Below are 23,964 nucleotides of genomic sequence, written 5' to 3'. Positions count from 1 at the left end.
ATTCTTTGGAAAACATTTTCAAATAAAGATGTGTTTCTTTTAAAATGCATAATAAAACAAATGCTAAAAAATCTTCCCAAGCATGCTGAGTTTGTATTAATCACTACAGAAAATGCTAATCAGAAGTCATTATACCTTTACGTAGGTTTAACTAGCATCTCTCTCCTCACTGTATTGAAAATGTCTTCATAAGTAATTATTAATTTCAAGTCACTACACTGAAAGACCACATGCACTATTTCTGACTTTTCTAAAACCTGAAGCCAACATCAGATTTAGCTAAAGGACACCATCATCTTGTACCTTTTTCCTGAGATGAAATGTTTTACTCTAGAAATAACTAGACTATTTCAGAGCTGTCCTTCAATAAACAATGATCACTCTACCTTTTAGGGAAATAAAGAGCTGCAACCTCAGGTTCTAGAGCTTTTAAGTCATCAAGGTAAATATCATCAGGTCCCTGGTGTTGGCTTCTTTTGTGAACACCTGTTAAAAAAAAATAAATCAGAGGTTAAGAATTTAGTTATTCTTGATTTACAACTCTGCAACACACACACAGGTGTGCAAACAATAAGACTGACAAGCAGGATTTGAACAGGGTTTTAATTTTAAAGGTGTCATATACCTAAGCAAAAATGTTGGTTCTCAACCGCCCATGCCAATAGAAGAGAAGTTCAGTGCTCCATACATATACTTTGATTTTACTCATTCTGTCATTTGCTGTTAATTAATACTAGCCCCTAAATAATTTATATTTTAATGATAAAGTCATTTTTATACTTACAAGAACAAGCATGACCAATCTTAAGGCAACCACCTGCACTGGGAACAAGGGTGTTACTCTAAAAGCATGAAGGGAAGGTAGTCTGGGCACAGGATACTCACATGGTGCCCAAGTGTCCACCCTGCATTACCTCCTAACTACAAAAGGACAAAACATACTTCACAATGGATAGATGTGGCAGATAACATCTTAAAAAATAATCATGTTCAGCATTACTATTAGTGGTCGTCATGAGATACAAAATAAGTAATCTTCAATTCAAACAATAACTCTAAGTCTCTAGACTCATACTGCCTACTCTAGTGACCACATGTGGCTACTGAGCATTTAAAATGCTAAGGTGAGGTATACAAAATATGTTAAAAATGCATACACACACTACTTTAGGATACTTCATTAATAATTTTATATTGATTACATACTAAATTATAATATTTTAGATTTATTGGCTTGGATGAAATACGTCACTGAACTTAATTTCACTTTATTTTACTTTTTTAAAAGTGGCAACGAGAAAATCCAAAATCACACATGATTCATATTCCATTTCTACTGGGAAGTATGTTCTAGACCTAACTCTCAGTTAAGAAAATATAGAAATGTCACCTTTTTTTTTTTTTTTTTTGAGACGGAGTTTCGCTCTTGTTACAGGCTGGAGTGCAATGGCACAATCTCGGCTCACCGCAACCTCCGCCTCCTGGGCTCAGGCAATTCTCCTGCCTCAGCCTCCTGAGTAGCTGGGATTACAGGCACGCGCCACCATGCCCAGCTAATTTTTTGTATTTTTAGTAGAGACGGGGTTTCACCATGTTGACCTGGATGGTCTCAATCTCTTGACCTTGTGATCCACCCGTCTCGGCCTCCCAAAGTGCTGGGATTACAGGCGTGAGCCACCGCGCCCGGCCCAGAAATGTCACCTTCAAAAAAAAACAATTAGACACATCCAGAACATGAGAGAGCCTAGAAGACACTGGCTAAGCTCTTTAAAAGGTTACTATCATGGGTGTAGAATATGAGGGTATGTATGGGTCTATGAGAGAGTTCTAAAATAAAAAAGACTGATTAAAAGAAACATAAAAATCAAATGCAGTATGTGGACCTTGATGGGATTTTGGCTTGGGAAACAGGCCAGCTAAAAAAATATTCTTGGAACAATTAGGGAAATGTAAACATGAATTCTTCAATATGACAATAGTATGTGGTTATGCAGAGAATGTTCACATTCTTAGAAGGTATATCCTGACATATCTAAGAGTGAACTGTCGTGCCTGTGATTTGTTTTCAAATGTTTTATTAATAAAACACTACATGTGTGTGAGTGGAGAGATGTAGGGAAAGAGAGGTTGAGAAGAAGGGGGGTGCAAAAATGTATAATAAAAAGTGGAGGGGAAAAAAAATGAGGCCAAAAGAAGAATAGAAACCACTCAGGGTTCCTGTCTCTAGTCAGCTCCTGAACTGTGTGCTAAGAACAGGGGTCATGATTTCCAAAAACAAAGCATTCATCCTAGAAGAATTGGATTTCCCCCCCTAACATTTCTTAGAGCAGAACAAATGGCTGCGGGCCTTTGGTGGAAGAGCATGTGCCAACTTAAGTCACCATTAGCTGGATGGTTGGACCTGACCACCAACACCTTCAATAGTCACATTCTTTCATTTTAGATAAATTATTTCTGAGTGACCCTGAAGGTCAATACCTGTAGTGAATATATATTAAGTTGGTTTATAATTAACTAATTTTTGGTGCTAGAATTTTTTTTTAAACATGAAGTAGGTAATTGGCTATAAATGATGTTGGGTAATCTTAGGGAAGGTTTCACACTTTCCTAAAAATGTGATCCAAGGCCAGTGTTCAGAGTATGTGTGTTCTGACTCTTACTGCACCAAGTGTCAATGGTTGACTTTGTATTTTCAAACAGTAAGGATGTTCTGATTTATTAAATTTCTATACCAAAAGTGAGGAAGAACTGTTGAACTAAGAGTTAAATGTTTCCTCTACCTATTTTTTTTTTTTTTTTTTTTTGAGACAGGGTCTCACTCTGTCACCCAGGTTAGAGTACAGTGGTGCAATCACAGCTCACTGTAGTCTCGACCTCCCTGGACTCAGGCCGTTAGAATAATTTTTTAAAGGTAATTTAAAAAAATTTTTTTATTATTATTTGTGTGTGTGACAGGGTCTCACTCTGTCACTCAGGCTGGAATTCAGTGGCATGATCTTGGCTCACTGCAACCTCTGCCCCCGGGGCTCAAGTGATCCATATCAGCCTCCCATGTAGCTGGGACCACAGATGAACACCACCATGCCAGACTAAGTTTTTGTATGTTTGATAGAGACAGATTTCACCATGTTGCCCAGGTTGGTCTCAAAATCCTGAGCTCAAGCAATCTGCCTGCCTCAGCTTCCCAAAGTGCTGGGATTACAGGTGTGAGCCACTGCACCTAGCCTTCTACCTATTTTTGAGGGAAATAATCAATAAAAGAGAGCACATACTCATTATTATGTATTTACTTTTATCCAATATCATTGATAAACATACATAATTTAGCCTCAACTAAGCAGATGTTTCAAGTGAAAACATATTTTCTCCAATTTTTTCAGATTCTACGTCACTTTACTGACATACCTAATCAATAAAGTGGTTAATTTTACTCATCAATTGCTTACCATTCATTCATTTATTTTCTTAATAAATGCTTCTTAAAAACCCACTGAGTAGGAACAGTCAGGAGACAGGAGTGCACAAGTCAAGCCCTGCTCCAACTGGACTTTCCAGGGGGACGCCATGGAAAGCAATCGTAAAAAGTGTGTGATGGGGCTGGGTATGGTGACTCATGCCTGTAATCCTAGCATTTTGGGAGGCCAAGGCGGGCAGATCACCTGAGGTCAGAAGTTTGAGAGCAGCCTGGCCAACATGGTGAAACCCCATCTCTACTAAAAATACAAAAATCAGCCAGGCATGGGTGGTGTGTGCCTGTAATCCCAGTAATTCAAGCAGCTGAGGTTGCAGTGAGCCAAGATCACACCATTGTACTCCAGCTTGGGTATCAAATTCGAAACTCCATCTCAAAACAAAAAAAGAAAGTGTGTGATGGGTTCTGACTGGGGAGTAAAAATATAGGGGCAGCTAACACATGTTATTTGGAACACTGAAATAATTTACCATCTAATTTGAGAGCACCTGGTGCCAAATTAAATAAATGATTACCTTTCTTCTTAGACGGCGAGTCCACTTTAGCTGCCGGTTTGCATTCTGAGAACGCCTCCGCTGAGGCTGGGTTGGAAAGGTGGTCTGCATCTAACGTAGATGAAATCTGAGGACTTTCAAGAGGAGGTTCGAGAAGCTCTGCCACAGACGTTGGGTCGCTCATCTGTGTACCCAGGGCTCTGGGTTTGGGCTTCACTATGGTACAGACAGTGTCTTCCATGGAAGCATCCTTCTCAACTTCACTTATGAGGTTGTCCTCACTGGGAATTACCCGAAAATGGGTATTTTCTGATGGTGTAATTGTAGCTATCCTAGGATGATGGTCAGATCGTTCTCTTTTGCTGACCTAAAAAAGTTAAATTGTTTAAAAATTAAACTACTTTCAGAGTATTTATTATAATCTATTTCCTAAGCTGGCAAAGGTGTTCATTCTAACTTAACACATTCATTAAAAATATTACTTTGTACATGTAAATATTCCATAATAAAGTGAGGAAAACTAATAATTGCCTTTTGTTCAATATCATGATACTTATAAAAGTTACATATAAATGTTCTGGCTGGGCACAACGGCTCATGCCCATAATCCCGGTACTTTGGGAGGCCGAGGTGGGCAGACCACTAAAGGTCAGAAGTTTGAGACCAGCCTGGCCAATAGGATGAAACCCTGTCTCTACTAAAAATACAAAAATTAGCTGGGCATGGTAGCAGGTGCCTGTACTCTCAGCTACTCAGGAGGCTGAGGCAAGATAACTGCTCAAACCCAGGAGATGGAGGTTGCAGTGAGCCAAGATGGAACTACTGCATCCCAGCCTGGGTGACAGAGGAAGACTCCATCTCAAAAAAAAAAAAAAAAAAAGGTGTATATATAAATGTTCTACTGTGAAGAGTTATACCGGAGAAGACTGAGGAAATGAACAATTTTCAGTAGTAGAGAATATTCATTTTGAGGGAGAAAACTAAATAAAGATTTAGCCCTCCTTGGACCACATCAAGGCTTTGTTAAAATAGTGTAAAAGTGGCAAGTCTAAATTCAATCACAAATATAAGCAAATGTGTATTTAAAAAAACTAAATTCAGCAGATGATCTAAACGTTTTCTCTCTCAAGAAATTTATCTTCCCAGTTCTTTCTTCTTCATTATGAGGTGGCAAAAAAAGGTTTAATAATTTCCTGTTTAAAACTTCAGTGTTGCCTAGGGATGGTAGCTCATGCCTGTAATCCCAGCACTCTAGGAGGTTGAGGCAGGAGCATTCCTTGAGCCCAGGAGTTTGAAATCAGGATAGGCTGATATAGTGAGACCCTGTCTCTACAAAAAAATTAAAACTGAAAAATTAACTGGGTGTGGTGGCACACATGTCCTGTCTCAGCTACTTGAAAGTCTGGTGTGGGACAATCACCTGAGCCCAGGAGCTTGAGGCTGAAGTGAGTTGTGGTTGTACCACTGCTCTCCAGCCTGGGTGACAGAGCAAAACCCTGCCTCCAGGAGATTAAAAATAAAAAAAAAATCAGTGTGAAAATTTTAGTTTCTTTTAAGGTGACTTTTAAAATTTCCTTATAATAATTAACAATCAACGTTATTATTCAGTAAATAGAAATATACACAAAATACTACCAAATTCCTTCAGCTGCAAATATATAGTTCAAATGTTACCAAAAATGTTAACTTTGAATTTACTTTTATGACATGAGGGTACTATCATTTACATTCATGAGAGCTCAGTCAGAAATTATCTCCTTTACTTATGAGTGAAGGGATTCTTCACTTGCCTAATCAGATACTTTCCACAGGCAAATAAACTCTAGTACCTTTGTGGACTCTGGGAATCCACCCCATGTCCACTCCATGTGAGACTCTGATCTGAGCAGGCTCTCAGCGGGTTTCACTTCCAGCTCTGAATCACTCTTAGGACACACCGCCTGGGGATAGGTGCTGCACACAGAACAAAGAAACATGATGACTTAAAAGTCAGGAAACCTTCAGTCTTGATGAACCTGACAGATTAAAAGAAACAAATTTGAATATATTGACTTTATCCTGCATATACAAAAACTCCATGAAAGAGAACATCAATTATTTCTTCCACTTGAGTTCTTTAATAATAATAAAAATGATACCAACTAGTATTTATGAGGACTTCCCAGGTCCTTTGTAAACATTGTATATTCATAATCTCATTTGCTTTTCACAAGAAATCAATCAGAAAAAAGATAATTTTGTAGGAAAGGAAAAGCAGGCAAATTAATGTAACTAACACCTGAGGATTTGACTGCAGGATAAAGTTATGACTATACTTTTTTTCACTATATTTTCAGTGACAGCCAGTAGTTGACACTGAAAGATTAGAATTTAAGAACTGTAGATGAGTGGGCAAAATGTCACGTTTGTAATCCCAGTGCTTTGGGAGGCCAAGGTGAGAGATCACCTGACGCCAGGAGTTCAAGAATGGCCTGGGCAAAACAGCAAGACTCTGCCTCTACAAAAAATTTAAAAATTAGCTGAGCACAGTGGTACGTGCCTGTAGTCCCAGTTACGCAGGAGGCTGAGACGGGAGGATCGCTCGAACCGAGGAGTTTAAGGCTGCAGTGAGCTATGAGCGTGCCACTGCACTCCAGCCTGGGCAACAGAGCGAGACCTTTTCTCTACTAAAAAGAAAAAGAAAAAAAAAAGAACTGTATATAGCTAAATTCCATGCTGATTACACAGATCTACAGTTGGCCAACATTGTTAGAGTAAGTTAGATCAAATTTAGAAACAAGTCGGGCCTGGTTAGTACTTGGATGGGAGACCGCCTGGTAATACTGGGTGCTGTAGGTTTATAAAAAGAAAAAAAAATTAAAATAAATAAATAAAATTTAGAAACAAAATAAATTATTGCGAGAAAAGATTCATATTTATGTTAAAAGTAAACATTGAGTTCCTTGGCTGTGTGAAAGAAATGGGAACTATCATTACTATAGAGTAACAGAGAAGTTAATTAATATATCCTCCTTTCTCTTTCCTTTAAGAAACCAAGAAATTTCAAAGATATTTACGTCTCTAAAGGGGACCAATCTCCGTCAGATAAGGGGTAGTGATCTCCAGAATGGAAGAGCAAAGGCTCTTTATAGTCTTCTTCTTTCAAGGAAGCATTTGAAGATCCTCTGTGAAAGGAGAAACCAAAGAAAGGCAGGAACAATGACATTCTTGTCAGCTTTAAAAGACTCCCAAACCTACTGACACTGCACAAACAATAAAAATGAAGAGGGGCAAATGATTACTCACTCTCTTTAAAAAATATGAAAGAGAAGGGGGATATACCAATGTCACTCACTATGAAACACCACAATCGCTATTCACATGTGTAATAAATAGGGGGGAGGACAGAAGAAAAAATGTGATTAAAATGTCCGTTTTCCATCCCTTAGGGGTGATTCAAAGGCTAAAAGAAAATTAAGGCTTTATGTCTATTTCATTCAGTCCTTATAAAATGAGGTAATATTCCATTGTAGGTATTAAGTAATCAAGGATCCAGAGAAATTTAGTAATTTGCTTAAAAAGTAAAAAAGTTAGTAAGTAGTTGGATTCAAAACAGGCCCTTATTCTTTCTACTGCTCTCCCCTTTCTACTGAATAAATTCAAAAATGTATGAATATTAGCTGAAGACAAACAAGATCTATGGCTCAAAAGTTTAAAAATACTCCAACCTCTCAAAACCTCAGGACTAATTTTCTTCTTTGTTTGGCCCCAAGGATTATCTGAGAACATTTTCTTTATTTGGAATCTACATGATGCAGAGATGTGAGAAAGATTATACAAAAATGACAAATGCTTTTAATATCCACACACGAACCCTGGGTAGGGGGTTGCACTAATGCTAATAAGGTTTTAATTAATTTACCAATTGGTTTCTTAAATGTGCAGAGTTACTATAACTAACTTGCGTATCATATAACCTTGAGAACATCCCTCAGAATCACTGTGGGCCGCCATTTTCATCTTTAGTTGGAAACTTATCACTTATCCTGTCTACTTCAGAGTCAATGTGAGATTTATGTGGTGCAGCATGTTGAAATCTCTGAAAAAGTAAAAAGTACAAAAGAAAAAAAAAAACTCTGTAAAGCATAAAGTGCCACATTATACAAGTTTAAAGGCTTCTTACAGAAAATTCAATATTCTAATAGAACAGATAGTAAATGTAAATGAGAATATCCGTATCACTTAGTTTGCTGAACTAAAAACAGAGACAGAAAACCAGATTATTTTTTAACATTACTTTTCTTCCTTTAACATACTCTTATTTACCACTAACTCTGACATGTAGTAGTTTTTCAACAAACTTCATCTTTTAATTTAAGGTTTTCCTAACTCTGATCTTCTCTTCTCCAGGGCCCTACTCTGGCACACCACTCATTCAAGGGAAGAAAACATATGTCTGAGAAAGACATCTTAAAAAAAAGTATTTCTCAATAAACGAATATCAAAAGGCAAATTTCCCCTTGAGAAAGGGAAAATCAGAGTTTGTGAATGGTCCTTATTTGCCCAATCTGAAAGGACCCATCACTATCCGTATGTGAAAGTAGCTGAAAAGAACAATGTAAAAGCCGCACACATTTCAAACTAAAATTTTTACATTACAAATATTTTACTTTTGGAACATGTTTCACTGCAGTATAAAAGGAAAGCCAAGAAAAATTCAGCAGAGCAAACAGGATTTAGTAAAACATTGAAAGCTCAATCAGGTACCACCTGAATTCACAGCCCCAGGAAGACATGAGATGGTCTTTTTTGGTCACATCCTGACAAAAATACAGCCCATCAGTCTAGGCCCACTACAGTGACAGAAAAGGTTTCTTATTGTTGAGATCACTTTCAGTCCTAAGATTCCTTTATTACAACAGGAATTCTAAAAACCCATTAGGAACTTTCAAAATGAAACTTATGCCTTAGAACAGGGACCAGCAAGGCAAACCATAACAAAGTGACAAACCAAGCTCAAGACACGAGGATATAGTGAAGTGTACATAGTAGAATGTGAAGAAAACAGCACAAGCACTGATTCTGTTTGTAAACGTAGGAGTGCTAATACATCAGAACTGAGCAAAATAAGTAAACAGTGACTTTCAGTCAGGGCTGGGGGCTCAGAGGTTGAGGTTTACAGCCAGCATGGACAGAGCACCCCAGACCTCACAGATGTGCTACAACGTCACATCTTCAAATTCTGCATCATTTTCTAAGCCTAACAATTATCCAATTCAAAAGCTAATAGAGGTTACAGGAATGTATATGACTGCCAAAATGCACAGAATTGCATACTTAGATCTGTGAATATTGCTCCACATAAATTAGACCTCAATTTTTTTAAAGTGAGGAAAAAAATCAATTGAATGCTAAAATAAATAGCCTGAATTATTTATGTGGGATAAATTATAGGTGCAACATGAATTTTAAACTATTTAATTGGTAGTATGTAAGAGATAAATGGGGTTGCTAACCCCCATGGCCAAAGATCACTAACTCTGTTAACAATGTCTATTGGCAACCTTAGCACAGTACTAGTCAATGAATTTCAGTGTGGCTAAGGATCTCAGTTGGCATTTGGATATAGAGCATTCATAAAACAAATGGGGCCCTGCAATGCTTCTCTCTGTGTTATGTGTCAGAAATGAAGGAGAGAAAAGAAAGGGAGCATCTCTAAGATCCATGTCACCCTGAGTATCTGCATTTACCCTAAAAGAACATGGAGGGTTCTCTAGAAGCCAGTTACTGATCAGCAGATGAAGCATGCAGATCATCAGAGCAGTAGATGCTATCTGTGAAAAGTTTTAGGCTCCCCAGATTTGGCTCCCACATACCACTTTTTAAGTCGGTCTGCTTTAGTGGATTAAAAGTTGAGATTCTTTTCTGATGGTTTGATCTTGAGCCTCCATTTTTGCTATTGCTGGGTATTTCAAATATTTCCATCAGTGGCATGTTTTATATATTTGCACTCAAGATTATGCTAGAACACCATCCAATTATCATAGTCTCTTCCCTCCAAAAGGCTACATATGCTGAGGTATAATGTTTTTAATCTCTCTCTCACACCCACAGACATACATCCATCCTCTGGAAGAACAAACAAAGCTTCCATGTCATATTTAAGCCCAAAGCCCACTTCAGAAGGGGAGGGAGACTCACTAGGTACAGTTCAAAGTCCTGTATGGTTTAAAGCTCTCCAATTTTCAGAAACAAGTTTCTTCCAGCTGTGCCATAACAATCTGCTTTGAAGAATGATTACCTCTTTCATCTGCCTCCTTCAAGGAGCCTCAATTAACCTTAATTCTGTTATCAATAAAATTCTTGAAAAGTAAAGACTTTAAATGTAATGCCATTTGTCAAAACAAAAGAAAAACCGATTTTATGTATTTATCTTCTCTGGAAAAATAATTTCTTTTCTAAGTGGTAGGGTCTGAGGAGATTATGCTATAGGAAAGCTGCAAATTCCGCAACACCACCATAATTCCTAGCTCTCACAACTGCAAAAGCAACTGACTTCCTATTCTTTTTCTCTTAGATTTTGAATATGTTGTTTCATATGTTGTAATGACCATACACAGCTTCCCTCAAATAATGTTAGAGTCTAGATGCTGAGCTGCAAGGGGCCTTGTAAAGCCCCTTCGGTTATCTCACTTTACAGATTAAGAAACCAACACCCTGGGTAATGAAGAGGTTACTGTTCTACAATCTATAATGGGCCCAGTCTGTCTACCTTTTTAGCTCAGTGCTTATTTCAGAATACAACCTGAATTTTCACAAATGTTTACATTTTGTTTAAGTCCTAATTTCTGTCGGCTGTATTATTTAAGCAGATTCTATTTTAAGGAAATTTCAGGGGAAGAGCTGCTCCAGGTGGCAGCATCTATTATTCAATGGTAACACCTAAAGAAAAAGCAAACCATCAAGCATCTGAAAATGTCTGCAAGGCCCTAGCTTACATGTGTTGTGACATGCTTGCTTACCAAGCCAGCAGGATGCTGGTTAAGAGATAGGCTGGCAGCCATTTGTATCTGTCAACCAAGTGAGTACATAAACAGATTTGGTGGATACAGCCTTTCACACCATCTGGAAAAGCAAGGTATGTACTAGTACTTCTGCAATGCATTGGATTACATTCATTCACAAAGTCCTTTGGAATAATGATTCTTGTAAAACTTAGTAGGGAACTTGGCATATGTTTTAGAAATTTAACTTCCCAAGCTGCAGTTGTTCAGAAATTCTAAACTTTGCTCTATTCTGTTTAACGAAGGACACAGGTCAACAAAGCTTTAAGGCAAAAAGCATTACTTCAATGCTCTTTTCGGTAGATCTTGAAAGGATTTTAGTTGGTAAAAATATTTTCAGGAACAAAGCACTTCTGGGAGCATTACAAGGCTAATCCTAATAAAACCTAAGATATGTAAGTATTTCAAGTTTTTCTCAAAAGAATACATGTTTCTTGCCCACCTACACATTTTACTATATATAAGACAAAACTTTTAAAGGAATTGATATATATATTTTTTTGAGAGGGAGTCTCGCTCTGTCAACCAGACTTGAGGGCAGTAGTATGATCTCGGCTCACTGTAACCTTTAACTCCTGGGTTTGAGCGATTCTCCTGACTCACCCTCCTGAATAACTAGCCCGCCACCACACCTGGCTAATTTTTGTATTTTTAGTAGAGATAGGGTTTCACCATGTTGGCCACGCTGGTCTTGAACTCCTGACTTCGGATGATTCGCTCACCTCGGCCTCCCAAAGTGGTAGGATTACACTTTGGTGGTGGGTGAGCCATACTCCTGTATATTTTAAGTCATCTCTAGATTACTTCTAATTCCTTGTGTAATGTAAATGCTGTATTTATTTTTAGTAGAGATGGGAGTTTCGCCATGTTGGCCAAGCTGATCTGGAACTCCTGACCTCAGGTGATCTGCCTTCCTTGGCCTCCCAAAGTCCTGGGATTACAGGCATGAGCCACCATACCCAGCCTGTTTATAATGTTTTAATATTCCTGAAATCAAGCAGTAGAAAAGTAAAAAGTCTCACCATTTATTTCCCTAGGGAAGAGAAGGACAAATAACCTTTAAGACACTGAAAGAAGAAAAAGGGCAGGAAGAGTCTCTTTTAAAGAAATTCTGTTTTTTTTTATCAGCTTAAATTTCTTTGGGAATCAATGAAAGTAGAGTTCAGAACATTGATAACAAAACTCTTTCCAGCTAGTATTTTGACACTGACAAAAAAAATTACCCAAATTTACTGATTCAGGATTTTAAAATTTTGTAAATATAATGTATCTGGTTTGTAGAGTTTAACACACTTTTCTACTATTGCTTCTAATCCTTTGTTGTTTAGTTTTATTGGAGGAATTCTGCATTCTATCGGAACTAAAATAAAAGTGTAATATATTCAGTGTGGGAGGAGTAAGAGAGAACACCACAGACATGACAGCTAGTCAGCAATGAAACAAAGTAGAAAAAAATTTCAGGTATTAAAAATGGCTGTTACTTATAATATCAAATTCTAAAAAATTACTTCAGACATAGACATTTTGTTCTAAGACTTAAACTCTAGATTTCAAAATTTTAGAAAATGAATTGTTTTGCAAAAAAGGGATTATATTGTTATTCATTAATGCAGTATAATCATAATATACTAATACTATATTAATTAACATTTTTTGCTGGGCTCAGTGGCTCATGCCTGTAATCTCAGCACTTTGGGAGACTTAGGTGGGAGGGTTGCTTGAGGCCAGAAATTTGAGACCAACCTGGGCAACACAGCAAGACCCCAACTCTACAGAAAAATTTTAAAACCTGGCTGGGTGTGATGGCAAGCACCTATGAGGTGGAAGGACTGCTTGAGCTCAGAAGTTCAAGGTTACAGTAAACTATGATCGGACCACTTCACTCCAGTCTGAGCAACAAAGGGAGTCTCAATTAAAAAACAACACATTTTTTCTCTCCGATTTGACTACTTAAAACAAAAGACTGGCAAATAAAACACATACTAGATTGAGGTAGAGTTTACTCTTGATATATATTTGGTTTCTATTACTAGAAAAAAATTATTTCCCTCTATTCTAGGACGAAAAACACTTAAACAGCACTGTTTTCCAGGAAGTAGGGCATGACCTCTTTTCAGCAGATGGAGTGAAAACACACAAGTGGACCAGAAGTTCTCTCCACAAATAAAGGGTCTGGAAATACAGGGCCACTAGTGGGCAGCAGCTTCTTTTCTGGTGGCCAAGGAAGAGAATTCCCCACCAACACATGGGTGCCAAGGTGCCAAGGTGACCACTGAGGAACAGGTGGAAGAAAATGGAATCTTGAATGAGAAAATGTATTCTACTCCCAACTGTTACCTTTCAACCCCAGACAGTGCTGATATGAAAATGGCATATAATAAGCTCCTCTACAGAGCAGATAAAAAGTGGCAATCAAGATATCTCACTTAAAAAAATTAAAACGCCTTCCTCTTTAATTCTAGTAAAACAAAACTCAACTCCTCAGGAAAAAGATACCAAGCCTTAGGCTACTTGGGTAGGGAAATCTCAGAGATGACATTGTGCCCAACTGTATCTGCTCACCCAGGGGCAGTCACTAATTCAGATCTTTTGACTTAGAACTTATTTGGATCCTGGAAACTTCTCATATGAAAAGATACACACAACCAGTCTGCTACAAATGATATTTCAGTAGCACAGCAGAATGTCTAATGGCAAATTTTGTAGAAGAGCTGAAAGAAATAAAGAAACTGCCTTTGCAGCTCAATTCCACTGTATATCCACTAAAAAAAATGGCAGCTCCTGGCTTAACATGAACTCTATCTACAGTGGTACACTGGACAGCATGGTACCGGCACAAGACCCTACCCAGGCTGAGAGCCCTACCGTGCTGCCTGGGCCCCCTTGTCATCATCAGAGCTCACGCCTACATCACATATGTCTTCTGCAGCAGGAGAGGTGGCCTGCTCTTCCTTCTTACTGTCTTGTTTGCATTTCTTTCTCCTTCGTTTTTTCTTTTTCACAGAACTTGAAGTAAAAACTGTCTCTGTTTCCAAGACATGTGAGATGTCCGAACTCTGAGATGGTCTTTCGTCTCCACCCGATTTCACCAAAGGGGTGTCAATATCTTTAAAGAACTGATCTTCGGTAGGAATTGGTGAAGTGGCAAGGTAGGCAGGAAGCTTTTCCTTAAGGAGAATGGAGAAAGAAAAGTTATCCAAGACAAACTAGACAGTGAATTAAGGCAATAATATTTTGAATATAAAAATTTTCACATTGGTAGAAAAAATACATATTCCCTAAAGTCAAGAAACTCCCACTGAACTAAGGCACTCTCTACTGTTCTCTGAGGAGGTCTTTCCCCAGTGAGGCAGCTAGGTGCTAGCCCACTTGGGTACAACATGTAACCGAGTACATCTGAAGGAACTGATATGCCAAGTCAGCATGGAACACCTGAAAGCCATAATTAAAGTTGAGCCAATTAAATTTTTCACAAAGCAAAGATCAAAGCAGCAGTAACCATCTAAGAAGGTGTTACAAACGACTGTCAAGAACTCACACAGAACGTTCAGAAAAGGACAAAGCAGAAGGCAGCGATTAAGGACACTGTGTCAGATAAAGGGCAGCAGGACAGATGAGTGACATGAGGAACTACAGTGATGCAGAGTGGTCAATGCTTATGTTTTGCCGAATTAATTGAGGGTGGAGAAGGGCAATTAGAGACAATATCCTCTAACAAACGATGTTAGTAAAATTTTAAACCGTAAAGCACTTAGGTTTTAAAAAGAAATACTCCTTCCTCTAGGAATTCAAAAGAAGAAAATAAGGCCCAATATTTAGAAGCAGTCAAACTCCTATTTAATACTAAATAAACAATCAAATCTGATGTTCAGTAAATTCATGTCTTAGCCATTTGTTTCACTCCTTTGTATCATCAGAAGAAATGGTAGATATATAATAGAGATAAAAATTAACCTCATATAATTTAAAATACTCAAGCTTTTATAACAATAGTTCTGAAAATGTATGGGTTTCTGTAATTGTTTTTTATTAAGCTTTTGAACTTAGCTTTGATAAACATATTACCCTGAAGCTAAAGTCTGATTTACCTAGAAGAAATTTGTGTTCATCAGCAACACACACTTATAAAGAAACTGTAATAAGATATTCTGAATGCCCACAAGAAACCCAGATGAGAGGTTATGGTCTCTGACTTTGAGGATTTTTAATTCAATGATTTTTATTTTACTTACTGAAAGCTGTTTTTGTTTTTGGTGGTAATTCTTAGTTCTATTATAGCAGTGCTTATGGGATGAAAATAACCTATAAACTATGGTATGTTCATACTATGGAATAATGTGCAGCTACTAAAAGCATAAAGTTAGGTTTAGAAATAGACTTGAAAGGAATGTTGATGACATAATTAAATGAGAAAAGTTTAAGGGACAAAAAGCAAATAAAAGGCAACGAACTGGGTTTTTGGTCAATTTTTATCCTACCCTACATCACGAATCCCTAGAGAAACGGGAGCATGTTGTATTCATAGCATGCGGCATGGAGTAGTAATTCCAACATTTGTTGGATACATTAACAATTTTTAATTTTAAAGAGAAGCATACTACACAAGACATATGCAAATTTGGTAACACATGGGATAGGGAAAAAAAAGGCCAAAAAGCTGACATTCTCCAAGTTGTCCTTGCTAAGCATAGTTTTTGGTGTAACTGTCAGAATAAGCCATGAAAACTAGGTAACTACCAACAACCCAGCCCTCTTACTGTGCCTGCTGATTGAGAAGTTCAGTCAGTGTTAGAGATTATAAATAATTTTAAGAAATATATAAAAAGTGTTTTATTTTTGTGACAGATGTCATTTATTACGTTTCATTGTGCTCTTTGCCTCAGTCTCTGATAAGGAAAAATGTTGCTTAAGCCAAGTAAATGCAAATGAGGTATTATAAAGACAAGCAATTAAACCAGAAAAAGCACCAGTCTGATAAAGCTTCCCCTTCATAAACCATAGTGTTTCAATGCTGCTTTACATACTGATAGGTACCCTAAGTTGTTGGTTTCTCAATCAAAAAATGATAAACAATCTTATTTTGCTATTATGTTGGGTTTTTTTTGTAAAAATTTTCTTTGTAAATTATATCAAACTGTAACTTCATCTTCGAAGCCAAAAAAGTAGTCCTGTATCCTTAATAACTTGATACTCATCAGTTTTGGCAGTTGAGGTTTTATTCTTTATGAAGAAGCACGTACTTATGCTTTTAAAGGAATTTTTAAAAAGATGCACGTTATCTGACTGAATTCTTTAGTAGGCATGTAAAATCTATCATTAATAAATACATAAAAAGATCCACATTGAATCCATAAAGAACAGTTAACCCCCATTCAAATCAGTAGATACAGAATGTGTGTGGTGGGGAGGGGAGATCATAAATCATGCTCGCTTACTAAAAGAAGTCAAACATGTAATCACTTATAAAAGGATATAATTTATCCAATTAATTTTTTTTGTCCAATTAATTTAACTCTCGAGATCATAATAAATTAATTCACATGACATTTCAAGGTTAGGGATGTAATATTCCTGCCAAAATATTAAATATGATTCCCAGTCGAAAGGTCACACGTGCATAAACAGAGAGCCAGAAGAGAAATGCCTTAATTACTCAGGCAGAACTGAATGTATTCAAGTCAAGATACAAACTGGAAGCGACACTAAGAAAGCTCACTAAACTTAGAAAGTGGTATGCCTTCCCTCACAAAAAGCCCAAGTACGTGCATTCAGCACACTCCCTGCACCCTGAAACTTTGTATGGAGAAAAGTTCTTAATTCCTTCAGCTCCTTTTTGACAGCTTAGTCCTTCAACATGAAACTAAAGCTTGTCTAGCCAGCAACAGTTCTGTGTACAATCAACTGCAAAAAACTGCTATTGGGGCCAGGTACAGTGGCTTATGCCTGCAATCCCGGCACTCTGGGAGGCTGAGGTGGGTGGATCACCTGAGGTTGGGAGTTTAACACCAGTCTGACCAACATGAAAAAATCCCGTCTCTACTAAAATTACAAAAATCAGCCAGACATGGTGGTATATGCCTGTAACCCCAGTTACTTGGGAGGCTGAGGCAGGAGAATTGCTTGAACCTGAGAGGCAGAGGTTGTGGTGAGCTGAGATCACACCATTGCACTCCAGCCTGGGCAACAAAGAGCGAAATTCTGTCTCAAAAAAACAAAACAAAAAAAACCCGCTATTGGGCCATGTACCAGAGGCCTGAGCACCTCGTGTAAGAGGTTGCAAACTACGCAAACTTACATATTCTTCTTCAGTCTCCTCAACAAAGAAAGCTTCTCCATTGTCACCCAACTTCATGTGAAGATCCACTGCACTGCCGTTGATTTCTATATCAATCTATGGGAGAAACAAAGTATGACTTAATGTTCAAGGAATCTTTCCTTCAAGTTAAACTAAACCCAAATTCTGAGTTCTCAAGCCAAACTTTGTATAGTATTGAGGTTTGTAGAACTAAAGCCTTTGAGAATCACTGCTACTTGCCCCTAACCCACACCTAAGAAGCCAAATAGAGCTGGGTAGAGGGAGAGATGGATAACTAGGGATTAAAAGGAAATGTTTCACCATCTATTTGTACGACATATAAAAATTTTAAAAACATTTTTTCAAATGTAAAATGGGAGAAATATCAGTCAAACATCTGCACACTTTCCAAGTTATGACACAGTCAGGCTTCACCTCACACGATTCAGATACACACAGGTTTCAGGAACCTCAGTATGTGAGCTGTGAGCAACTGCATCAAAAGTCCAACTTCACTGCCAGCTCTTCTGCCCACAATCACTATGTCAGTAACAGGTGACAATCAGTTCTGTGACTGGTCACTGATGATGATGGTCACATTTTCCCAGGAACCAGGTGAAACAATGAGATAAGTTAACATGTTAAATAAAATTTGAGATGCGTTAGGCCGTTTTTGTGTTGCTATAAAGAAATACCCGGCCAGGCGTGGTGGCTCAAGCCTGTAATCCCAGCACTTTGGGAGGCCGAGGCGGGTGGATCACGAGATCGAGAGATCGAGACCAACCTGGTCAACATGGTGAAACCCCATCTCTACTAAAAATACAAAAAATTAGCTGGGCATGGTGGCGCATGCCTGTAATCCCAGCTACTCAGGAGGCTGAGGCAGAAGAATTGCCTGAACCCAGGAGGCGGAGGTTGCGGTGAGCCGAGAATGCGCCATCGCACTCCAGCCTGGGTAACAAGAGCGAAACTCCGTCTCAAAAAAAAAAGAAATACCCAAGGCTGGGCAATTTACAAAGAAGAGAGGTTTAACTGGCTCACGGTTCTGCAGCTGTGCAACCATGGCACTGGCATCTGCTTGGTTTCTGGGAAGGCCTCAGAGGAATCAGTGTGATATGTGATACATGTTTACTCAAGGCGAAAGGCAAAGGGGGTAAGGACACGTCACATAATGAGAGCAGGAGCAAGAGATGGGAGTGCCACACACTTTTAAACAATTGGATCTCGTTAACTCAGCTGAAACTCATTCATCCCCTAGTAAATGGCACTAAGCTATCCATGAAGGATCTGCCCCCTTGATCCAAACACCTCCCACCAGGTTCACCTGCAACACTGGAGTTCACATTTCAATATTACACTTGTAGGGGACATCCAAACCATATCAATATATTTTGTCAAAATGCTTTTTTATAAAACTCCTATGTATGGGCTGGGCACAGTGGCTCATGCCTGTAATCCCACCACTTTGGGAGGCAGAGGCAGGCAGATTACCTGAGGTCAGGAGTTCAAGACCAACCTGACCAATATGGTGAAACCCCATCTCTACTAAAAATACAAAATTAGCCAGGTGTGGTGGTACATTCCTGTAGTCCCAGCTACTTGGTACCCTGAGGCAGGAGAATAACTTGAACCCAGGAGGCAGAGATTGCAGTGAGTCAAAATCATGTCATTGTACTCTAGCCTGGGCAACAAAACCCAAATGCCATCTCAAAAAAAAAAAAAACCTCCTATATACAAATAACATAATCACACTGCAGGGGGTGAGGAAGAGTGAAACTAACGTAAGTCACCTTGGAAAACAGTATTTTGACTTGTATTTTAAGTCTAAAGACATTTTTTTTGTTGCTTTGAGACAGAGTCTTGCTTTGTCTCCCAGGCTGCAGTGCAGTGACGCGATCTGGGCTCACTGCTACCTCTGCCGCTTGTGTCAAGTGATTCTCCTGACTCAGCCTCTCGAGTAGCTGGAATTACAGGTGCCTGCCACCACACTCAGCTACTTTTTGTAGTTTTAGTAGAGACTGATGTTTCGTCATCTTGGCCAGGCTGGTCTTGAACTCCTGACCTCGTGATTCACCCGACTCGGCCTCCCAAAGTGCTGGCATGACAGGCATGAGCCACTGCGCCTGGCCAAAAGATGTTTTTTACATGTTACTCTAAAAAGGTATTGTACAGTAGTTAGTACATTCACAGAGATTTGAGTTAGCAATTCTGAAACTATTTTGTGTTTCCTAGAATTGAGTAACTAGATATATTGATAATAAGATACATGTTTCCCATTGAAAATGAAAAAAGTTATAAATAAGGAGGGGAAAAAAGCCTGCAACAGTGAATGGGAACTGGAGGTACCTGTGTGCACTCATGATTTTTATATATAGATGTAGATGTGCATGTGTATGTGTCTGCACACACATCCACTCATTTCCTAGCTCTGCCAGCTCAGGCTGCCTAGAAGCAGTGATACCTCAGGAGTAATGAGCACACCTAATAACCAGATGTTTGTTTGTAAATACTATGCTTCAATAAAAGGAACCAGAGTAAAATAATTAATTCCACGGGTGAGGCAGGGAAAGTAGCTTCTTCTGGAGCATGAAAGGAAGGAGGGGTTCAAAAACTGATGGGAGCATTTCAAAGGAACTCAACTTGTAGGAACTATAATAACAGTCAAACTGGGACAATATGAGCAACTAATTTCATTTTTGGAGGCTATCCATTTAACCAGTGTAGCTGGAAAAATAGAAAAATGCTTCTTTATCATGCAAATTCAGACTCTAAATTATTCATACGCCATCTCAAAAAAATTAACACTTCATGGCCCTTACTTTTAGAGATCAAGTATGACATTTCTCAATATTACTTACTTCATTCTCTTCATTTGACTTTAAATGGAGTTTGATCTTTCCAAAAATTAAATATAACATCAAATTATGCCAATATTCGCAATACTTAAAAGAAGATGTTGTGAGCTCTTTAGGCAACAACAACAAAAAGATTTTTTAAATATTTTGAGAGACAGTTACCAAGTTGGAACAAATTCTTCCTACTAAGGTGATTATCTTAAAAAGGATACTCATTTTGATGTATTAAATGCTAGTAAAACGGTTTTAAAAATAACCCCTCACTTCCATATAGTCTTACTTCCTACACTGTGGCTTAATTGTGCTGAACATAATATAACCAAGATGCTGAAATGAAACTGGTATCTCTCAGGAATAGTCGATATAGGAGACATCTGAACTGGCTTACGACTCTTTGGGTAAGAATATCTCAAATGTATTTTGGGAATCTATTCATCCTGTTTCAATTCATATACAAGTTGGGTGTCTTAAATCCAAAAATCTGAAATCCAAAATGCTAAAAAATCTGAAACTTCTTGAGCACTGACATGACACTCAAAGGCGATGCTCACTGGAACACTTCAGATATTGGATTTTCAGATTTGGGATGCTCAACCAGTTAAGTATAATGTAAATATTACAAAAAATGAAAAGGTTGAAATCCAAAATGATCTGGTCCCAAGCATTTCAGATAAGGAATACTCAACCTGTACTTCTGGTGTGGCTTTAGGAAGAAGAAGTGGGCTGCTGTCTATGTCAATAAATATATCCCATTCTCAGCTACAGAAACTGGTCGCAGGTATATATCTGTTCCTTTAACAGAAAGGCTAAATACTGATACTTCTATGGGAAGGTCTCTCTTCACAGGGGTTAACAGATTGTGAACCTGGAGGTATTGGTGGCCATCTTACCACCAAGTGAGAGAAACGTAAGTGGAAGCAGAGCTGAGAGGTCGGGAAAGAGAAATTCTGACATCAAGCTTTTTTGCCTAAGCTACCAGAGGGTGAATTTCTGTTATCAGCAATGAAAATAGTTTTAATACACTGGATTATTTAACTTTCATGAAAAATCTGGCCAGGTGTGGTGGTTCACACCTGTAATCCCAGCACTTTGAGGGGCCAAGGCAGGTGGATCACCTGAGATCAGGAGTTCAAGACCATCCTGGCCAACATGGAGAAACCCCATCTCTACTAAAAATACAAAAATTAGTCAGGCATGGTAGTGTGCACCTGTAATCCCAGCTACTCAGGAGACTGAGGCAGAAGAATTGCTTGAAATCAGGAAGGCGGAGGTTGCCCCACTGCACTCCAGCTTAGGCAACAAAGTGAGACTCCATCTCAAAAAAGACTTTTATAAATAATCAGTTTTCTGATATCAACAAAAATACATTTAAAAATATCAAGTACATGGTTACCTTCTAAAATTAACCTCCTAAGTTATTAAATTTATTGGGAGTACTGCTGTTCTATCAAACAATTATATATTGATGGCAGTGGGAAAAGCACTATACTATATCACTCTAAACAGTGTTTTTTAGGTGGTCATGAGTTCAAGTTCACTTCATAGGTAACCCTGTATTTGAAAATTTGGGGTCTTTCAAATCAATGGCCAGCTTTCCCAAACCCGAACTGACTTAAAATAAGACAAACAGTTAATGCAAATTGCCAGCCTATCTCAAAATAGGCATGATTTCAGTTTTACTCTCACAGGAAAGCTGTTTTGGTAAATCAAATGGCCAAATTTCCTCCCAAACCTATTCTTTGAGCTTGAGATACTAAGGGAGTAGGGGGAAAAATTCTCTTTTCCTATGTCTCATGGGAACAATCCTATTAAAAATGCAATGTTTTGGCTGATCGCAGTGGCTCACGCCTGTAATCCCAGCACTTTGGGAGGCCGAAGTGGGTGGATCACAAGGTCAGGAGATCAAGACCATTCTGTCCAACATGGTGAAACCCCTTCTCTACTAAAAATACAAAAAAAATTAGCTGGGTGTGGTGGTGCACACCTGTAGTCCCAGCTACTCAGGAGGCTGATGCAGAAGAATTGCTTGAACCCAGAGGTGGAGATTATAGTGAGCCAAGATGGCGCCACTGCACTACAGCCTGGGTGACAGTGCGAGACTCTGTCTCAAAAATAAAGAAAGCAACATTTGGACAAGATAGTAACACAACAAATTGTGTAGCTTTTGTAGAGGAATTGTATTATTTCCTAAATTAGAGGCACACAGCATGTCGGAAAAGGTGTTTTATCTATTTGATCACCATTTACAGATGCACAAATGCTTATATATATTCATCTGCCTGCAGGTTCCATTTTGAAAGGCCAGACACAGATCCAATGTGATAAAAAAAAAATCCAAAATCCCAGCCAAAAAAATAATGATAATGATGCCTTATCAGCAGTTTTAGATCGATACACAACTAATAGGAAATTTCAGTTTGTTGCCAATTCCCCTAGAACAGATCCAGTCTGAAAGTACTATTGGTATTGCTGCAAAGAAAGAAAAAATTCCAGACCAGGCGCGGTGGCTCACACCTGTAATCCCAGCACTTTGGGTGGCTGAGGCGGGCAGATCACCTTAGGTCAGGAGTTCAAGACCAGCCTGACCAACATGGAGAAACTCCGTTTCTACTAAAAATACAAAAGTAGCTGGGCATGGTGGCGCATGCCTGTAATCCCAGCTACTGGGGAGGCTGAAGCAGGAAAATCGCTTGAACCCAGGAGGCGGAGGTTGCCATGAGCCGAGATCATGCCACTGCACTCCAGCCTAGGCAATAAGAGTGAAACTCTGTCTCAAAAAACAAAAACTCCAGAGAAGCTAAACTGTGGCTAAATAACACTGTTTTGCAATAGAAAGTTTCTATCCCTAAGTAAACTGCAACTGCTTTTGCTTTCTAATGGGTGACTCTGAACTGGGACCAGACCACACAAGCTCTGCTACTCTGAAATGTGGTTCTCCAATGGAAACTGATTTTGTAACACCTAGAAATGAGATGTTTTTCCTAGAGAAATAGAAGAAAAAGAATATCTAGTTTTGTGAAATTCATTTTATTTCACTCTCAAAATAACATTAAGTTTAACTAAATAGAGGAAAATTTGTATTTATCAGCTATATAAAATAGCAAAAAGTTGAAAATAAATGTTTTCAACTTACACCAGTGGTCCTCTACCACGTAATTTAAGGTCTGTGCCAGAAAATGGTGAGGATCTTTTGCTGTGCTTTAAAATGCTGACAAAGCCTTTCTATTATTTAAGTAGATATTGCAGGGTAAGAGTAGAAACAGAAATCTTACTATGAACCTGCAAAGTTTTACTACTAGTTCTGTTTTCTAATGTTATTGACATCTGATATACTAGCAAAACTTCCAGCTGCTCCATAACCTGAAGAGGTTATAACAAAAAGAAAAACCTATACAAATATCTTCTTCCTGAATGAATCTTCCCTAAAACAAATGAAACTCAACCAGCCTATGGTCTGTTGGTTAGCATTTCAGTCAAATTTGGAGACAAGTCCTGATACCAACAACAGAATTTAGATTACAAAAGCTTTTACAGCTTTGTCAAAACAAACAAAATGTGGCATTAATTACTTTCCTTTTAAAAAAATATGGCCAGGTGTGGTGGCTCAATGTCTGTAATCCCAGAACTTTGGGATGCCAATGTGGGTAGATCACTTGAAATCAGGAGTTCAAGACCAGCCCAGCCAATATGGTGAAACCCCATCTCTACTAAAATTAAAAAAATTAGCTAGGTGTGGTGGCGCATGCTTGTAATCCTAGGTACTTGGGAGGCTGAGGCAGGAGAACTGCTTGAACCTGGGAGGATG

The 23,964-nt window shown here is 38.4% G+C and overlaps 1 protein-coding gene across 6 annotated transcripts in view; it reads right to left on the bottom strand.

Annotated features, from left to right (window-relative positions):
- LPIN2 (lipin 2) overlaps positions 1-23,964 on the bottom strand; it is a 95,891-nt gene that overhangs the window by 17,076 nt on the left and 54,851 nt on the right. For all 6 annotated transcript variants that reach the window (XM_035270673.3, XM_078347839.1, XM_054244022.2 and 3 more), the window contains 6 exons: positions 17,305-17,400; positions 13,875-14,176; positions 7,023-7,130; positions 5,796-5,919; positions 3,988-4,333; positions 387-486 (listed from right to left, as the gene is read on the bottom strand). In XM_035270673.3, coding sequence (XP_035126564.2) covers positions 387-486; positions 3,988-4,333; positions 5,796-5,919; positions 7,023-7,130; positions 13,875-14,176; positions 17,305-17,400 — 1,076 coding nt within the window. The remainder of the gene's footprint in view (positions 1-386; positions 487-3,987; positions 4,334-5,795; positions 5,920-7,022; positions 7,131-13,874; positions 14,177-17,304; positions 17,401-23,964) is intronic.

This window comes from Callithrix jacchus, chromosome 13 (assembly GCF_049354715.1).
Source record: "Callithrix jacchus isolate 240 chromosome 13, calJac240_pri, whole genome shotgun sequence".
Taxonomy (NCBI): Eukaryota; Metazoa; Chordata; class Mammalia; order Primates; family Cebidae; genus Callithrix; species Callithrix jacchus.
Note: the sequence above shows the minus strand (reverse complement) of the source record. Positions and strands in the feature narration are given on the sequence as shown.